The sequence below is a fragment of the Neomonachus schauinslandi genome, chromosome 11 (assembly GCF_002201575.2).
Source record: "Neomonachus schauinslandi chromosome 11, ASM220157v2, whole genome shotgun sequence".
NCBI classification, from domain to species: Eukaryota; Metazoa; Chordata; class Mammalia; order Carnivora; family Phocidae; genus Neomonachus; species Neomonachus schauinslandi.
In genome coordinates, this window is record NC_058413.1 from 93,766,738 (window position 1) to 93,772,737 (window position 6,000).

The following is a 6,000-nucleotide window of genomic DNA, read 5'->3' on the forward strand; positions in this document are numbered from 1 at the left end:
AGTCCATGAGCAAACTGGGGCCGGGCACTGGGCTTTTTAGGCCCCCTTGTGTCTTCCAGGCCTTGGCAGGGTGTGAAATACTCAGAGGGCAATTACAATGTCTGACTGAGGAACCGGGCAACGTCATGCCTATATTACCAGGACCCCTCTCATGACTTCCTGACCCCTCTCTAATCTTTCCCCTTTCCGACCCTCCTGCCTCTTGCCAGGACACGCATTTCCCTAGAAGACTCTATTTATAGCGAGTCCCCTACTCTAAGATCCTTCCATGGCTCCCCACAGTCCTCGAGGCAAAAAGCAAACTCCTCCATCTTCACCTGCCTGGTGTCTCAAAGTGCCCCAGCACCAACCCTCCATCCCTGAGAAGTGAGTCTCCCCCCAGCCTGTACAGAAACCACAGACTGGCACCCTGACTTCTCTGCCCAGGGCCTTCTCCCCCTCGCGGACTCCCACCAACTCTGCTCAGCTACTGGAACCAGACCCGTCCTTGCAGCTCCATTTCCAATCCCCAGTACCCCATGAAGCCTTTATTTCTCTGACCTGACCTCGCTTAATCCCCAGCCCCACCCCCCGTGGCTTCCCGTGATCACTGAGGCACGACTGTGATGTAACCATGCCACCCGAGCAAGGGACAGGAAGTGCAGCATGTCCCACTCTGCCGTGAGGTCCCCAGACTGCCTGCCTGTTCAGCCTCCTCGAGGCCAGCCCCACAGATTTGCCAGCACAGCCGACCTAGCAGGTGCTTCCTAGTCTGTGTGATTAGACTGTGCGATTTCAGAAGTGTCCTCAGACACCCCACCTCTCCCGCCCTGTTTGCAATCACTGAATGTTCCGCTTTGGGCTTAAAACAATGTTTCCTCTTAAAACACAAATACCTCTAGAAGCATAAAATAAGCTACAGAATGCACCTCCGTGTTAGCCTAAGTGATTCTCTCCAGGTCTCAGGTGGGGGGACCAGGAGCACGATGACAGGAGGAAGGGCGGAGGAGGCAACGAAGGAACGTACCTCCATAAGGTGAGAGTGAAGGGAAAGACAGAGGGGCCCACCTCTCGAGGCTGGGAAGCCTAGCTGCACACTCTGGAACCTTCTGGAAGGAGCCCCAGACGTACTGCATGGCTGCTCTCGGGTGCGCCGGGCGGGGCGGGGGGGGTGTTGCAGCACTGTCAGGTGGCTAGGGCTGCACACTGCTTCAGGGAGGCAGCTGAGAAGGAAGTGGGCTGCTGCTGGCAGGTGCAAAAATAGACCCAAATGCTCACAGGACCCCACAGCCAGTCCATCTCCATCGCAAAGCAAAACCACTGGAGCGGAGCTTGCTTGCCTAACCAGCCCTTCCCATCCCCTTCCACAGGCACACACCTGCTCAGGCTTCCATGTGGCCCTCACGGGACATCCTCACCTTTCCAAGACGTTGCCCAAGGTCATTTCAACCATTTCAAACCCTACTCCCTGACAGCGCCCCTCACGTCCACACACAGGGGATGTGCCTGGGCCCAGCACCCTGCTGGTGTTGACAGCAAGGCACCCAGCCTGCATGATTTTTCTCAGGAAGTGGTAGGTCCGGTGAGGCAATCTGCCTTCCAGGGGACAAAGACAAAAGTAACAGAAGTAACTGGCACAGTGAGAGTCACAGTTTCCTTCCTGAGAAGTTGGGGAGGGGTAACGACCTTCTTTGGGGAACCAGAAACTCAGTAGAGAATGCTGCATCTCTAACCCCACTCAGTCTGCTCCAGGCCCGTGCTCCACCTGTCAATAGGTTTTCAAAGAAGGTGGTTCCTCTTCCCTCTCCCCACCAACTCCCAAAGTACGTCCATCTCTCCCGTGAGAAGCCCAAGATGCCCCACCTCCCCCACAGGGAGCACCCAGGCTGCAGGCATGCCCTGCCCTTCCAGGACCCCAAACTCCTTGACGACCATGCCTGGCGTTCTCTTCTTGCTTGCCCCAGCACCCTGGCCCCGCCCTGCTCCTTCTCCAGACCTAATGCTCCAAAAGCCCCTCTCCCCCTGCACCAAACCTGCTCTGCAAGCCCAGAACATCATCTTTCCTGTCTTCTGACTACTCAGACGTGCGTGTGGGCCTAGCAGCTGCTCACCACAACCCACGACAAGCAGGAAGGAAGTCAGGACCTGCTGGCAGACATCTGTGCCCTTGTGATAGGAGGTGAGGAGGGGGCAGATGGAGCTGAAAAAGAAGATTCTGGAGGGACCACAGAGTGGCTCCAAGGCCACAAAGGCAGTAAGAGTTAGCTCTGGGACAATGTGTAAAGATAATGATAATAATAATCGACAGGTACCTCCGGACAAGGTGAGTAATCTGAGCGTTATCTGCTCCTTGGAAGGCAGGGGGCACACAGCTCTATCCAGGGGAGACGTGGCACAGCCAGCAAGCCGGACCCTGGGGGCAAGGAGCCTCACCTCTCAGAAGCCGAGAGCAAATCGCAAATCGGGCAGCAGGGCCCACCCAACCCTGGGGGCCCCAAGTCCCAGGCCTGCCCAACCAAGTGCAGTGGGAGGAGCGGGTGCAGGGGGCGGGCAATCTTGTCTCCAGAGCCAAGTCCCTCCAACACCTCTTCCTTGCTTTTCATCGTGGAGCGAGTTAGGTAAGAGGGGAGCTGTTCCTAACTGTTCCTCTGCTTTGAGATCATCAGGCAGGGCTAATATTAACCAGTATGTACCAGTAGTAGCTAGTCTAGTTAAAAAAAAAAAAAAAAAAAAATTTCTATACCCATTAGTACGTAGCTGCTTCCTTGAAACCCAAGAGAGGCCCCTCCTAAGCACCAGTGGCCTGGCCCCTTCCCCAGGGCCTGTCCACCATCCAGCAACTAAAAGGTTAATGCCTGGCCAGGCAGGGTGGCCTTCAGGACCCAGCTCCCTCCAGACTGGCTCTGTTCTGATTGGCCAGTGCCATTCCAGTGGCTAAATATTTTGAATAGAGGCAACCCGAGAAGCCAGTGTTGGGGGGCACCTGGCCAGAGGACCGTGCAGATCTTGTTCCTTTCTGGATGAGCAAAGAACAGCAGCTACCCTTACCTCGGAGCTTCCTGAACATTCTTAGGAGCAGTCATCCTGCCTCTGGAAACGAGCTAGGGCTCACCAGAGTGCGGGAGAGAGCCATCAAATACAACTCTCCAAGCTAAAGTAACCTAACCTTGCAGGCTGCCTGATTCCTGCCCTCTCGCCTCCGCCTCCCGCTCCGCCTCTCTGGGGGCCCAGGGCAATCTCAAATCAATGCTTCCTCCACATCCGACTGCCGGGGGTCTACTGCAGAAACTGAGCCCCAGGCCAGCCAGCCGGGAAAACAAATCCGGAAGCACAGCAGTATCTGCCGCCTTGCCTTGGTGTTCTCTAGGCCGGTACAGGCTGGGGGTGGGGGTGCGCGCATGCGTGTACACACACACACACACACACACACACACACACACACTGGTGATACACACACACACACACACACACACACACTGGTGATGCCCACAAAATCAAGCATCCGGCAAGCACTCTGGAAGATGTGCATCACACGGTGGTGAAAGTCCCAGTAAACCCAGGTCTCATTTTTGCCACCTGTGAGACAGGCAGTTCATCGATTGGGGGATTTTCTTTCTGCACGTTAGCCTGACGCTTTGTCCAGAAATCCTGCCTGGCCAGAACCTGGCCTGCCCGGTTATGCACGGTTCCACCCTGACACCTGTGTTCTGCTAAACTCCCTGGTTAGTGGAAGAACAGTCCCTGGCTACGGGTCACACTGCAGAGATGATGACAAGGAGCTCCTTCTCCCAGCCCCCCCTGTTAGCACGGCGGACGTCCCGGAATTCAGCCCCCTGAAGTCCCGACAGGCGGGATGGCGCCTCCTTACACGCTTATTGTCCACGGGGCTGTGGTAGAACTGGGCGATCACCGCTTCACTGCTGTTGCCCAAGCCGAAGCTCAATTTCTCGGAAATTCTCTTGAATGATTTTCCATAGTCGTAAGACACATACACCTGGATTAGGGAGGAGGAGAGGATGAAGAAGAGCTGGTGAAAAATGTGGCCGAGAGACCTCTCCCTCTGCCCGCACCTGTCAACATCCCGCCCTGGATCCCGAACGATGTTCCCGACAGGTCCCCGGCGTCAGGACACGACAGATGTGAAGAGATGATGCACCAAGGATAAGCAGGGCACCTCTCCATCCGCCCCCCAAGCATGTGGGGGGCAGGAAGCCCAGGAGCGCCACAGCCCCTTGCTGCCCGCAATACACAGGCTCCTTTCTGAGGCCAGGATGCTTCCTTGCAGGGGGGCCAGGGGGACCCACGGATGGAAACAATGATGACCTCCTCCCCATGGCTGGGTTGAGTGTCTAACCAATTACATCCAGAGGCAGACTGAATGTGGTTGTCTGACGGGGAGGGACTGGGGACTTGTTTTGCCATCTGCTGAAATGTCCCCAAAAGGTAATCTCATTCTTCAACCCTCTGCTGGGAAGGTCTGTTGCTCTGGCACTGCAGAGGATGAAAAAGGAAACCCTCCTAGGCCTCCACGGAGAAGTCCAACAGGTGAGAAAGAAAAGTGCTGAGTGATTCGATATGCACGGAGGTCAAATGTATAGATTCAAGACGCCCCGGCCCCAGCACTCATCACGCTCGCTGATGTTGATGCTACTGCCTGGCAGGGGTGGGGGCGGTGTGTGTGGGGGCGGTGGCAGTAGCCCAGGAGCCAGGAGCCGGGCCTCCTGCTTGCGGGGCTCCAGCCACCCAGTAACCACGTAGGTAAAATGTAAGAGGAACTGTCACTCACGGCATGCTTCCTAGGTGCCAGATACCGTACTGCCCTCCTCGTGTGAAAGAGCTCAGGGAGCTCTCCCCACAGCCCTGCATGGCAAATGCAGTTACTAAAATCACTTTCCAGATAAGGCGGCAGGGGCTTAGGGGATTAGTTTCTTGCCAGAGTAACAGAGAAGGTAAGTAGCAGCGTGGAAATGTGATCCAGGCTGCCTGCCTCCAAAGCCAGAAATCCCAAAGCCATCACACCTCCGGTAATGGATGGCGGGAGACAAGCCGCCAGGTATTTTGCACCTAGACTGACTACCTAGACAATGTGAAATCAACATAATCAGAGGATTAAAAACAAGCCTGATAGGTGAACAGAATATTAATAATAGTTAGGACTGGGGTAAGTTCTAAAGGAAAATGACAGGTGAATTGCAACAAGAACAGGAACGGCTGGACTCATCCCAGCACAGGTACACATCTGAAGGGTTTGTCAGGAGCCAGGGGCTGTGCTAAGTGCCAGATATGCAAAGACATGGCCTTTACACACATTGTAAACGTACAAATGTTTGTAAGCAACAACCCTTGTAAACAATGAACTACACGAGGCAGGTACAAAGGGAAGCAAGAACACACACGGGGCGTTAATATTTATTAGATGTCAATGTTAGAAGAGCACAGAGAGAGCCTCTGCCGATATCTGGGCCACAGTGGAAGAAGCCCCATTACGAACGCTCATGCTTACAACACACAGCGTGTCCCCAACTGCCATGCACACAGTGAGGGGCTGCCATCAAAGCAGCCTCAAAATGCAGCAGGTTGAGAAGCTCACAGAGGATTTGAGTGAGTAAAAAGACAAAGTGGTACCTTCTCACTTCCATTCTCCTGGCCCAGAATGGACACTGAGAGTCCCTGTTAGGCTCAGACACCAGATGTACTGAACTAATGGCTTCTCTAAAAGGGAACTCGGCCCCCTCCAGCTCCAACGTCCCCAAAATTGATAATCCACTATGAGTTACTTCCTCAGAAGCACAGAGGTGATAATAAGTCATATTAGGATAGTATTTTTCAGTATACGTTATCGCTCTTCATCTTAAAAAATTCTGTGGGGGGTGCCTGGGTGGCTCAGTCATTGAGCGTCTGCCTTCGGCTCGGGTCGTGATCCCAGGGTCCTGGGATCGAGCCCCGCGTCGGGCTCCCTGCTCCACGGGAAGCCTGCTTCTCCCTCTCCCACTCCCCCTGCTTGTGTTCCCTCTCTCGCTG

General features: G+C 54.8%; 1 protein-coding gene across 1 annotated transcript in view; it reads right to left on the reverse strand.

Moving 5' to 3' along the window:
- SORL1 (sortilin related receptor 1) overlaps positions 1-6,000 on the reverse strand; it is a 148,640-nt gene that overhangs the window by 122,013 nt on the left and 20,627 nt on the right. Inside the window, exon 3 of the mRNA XM_021696254.1 lies at positions 3,848-3,973. Coding sequence (XP_021551929.1) covers positions 3,848-3,973 — 126 coding nt within the window. The remainder of the gene's footprint in view (positions 1-3,847; positions 3,974-6,000) is intronic.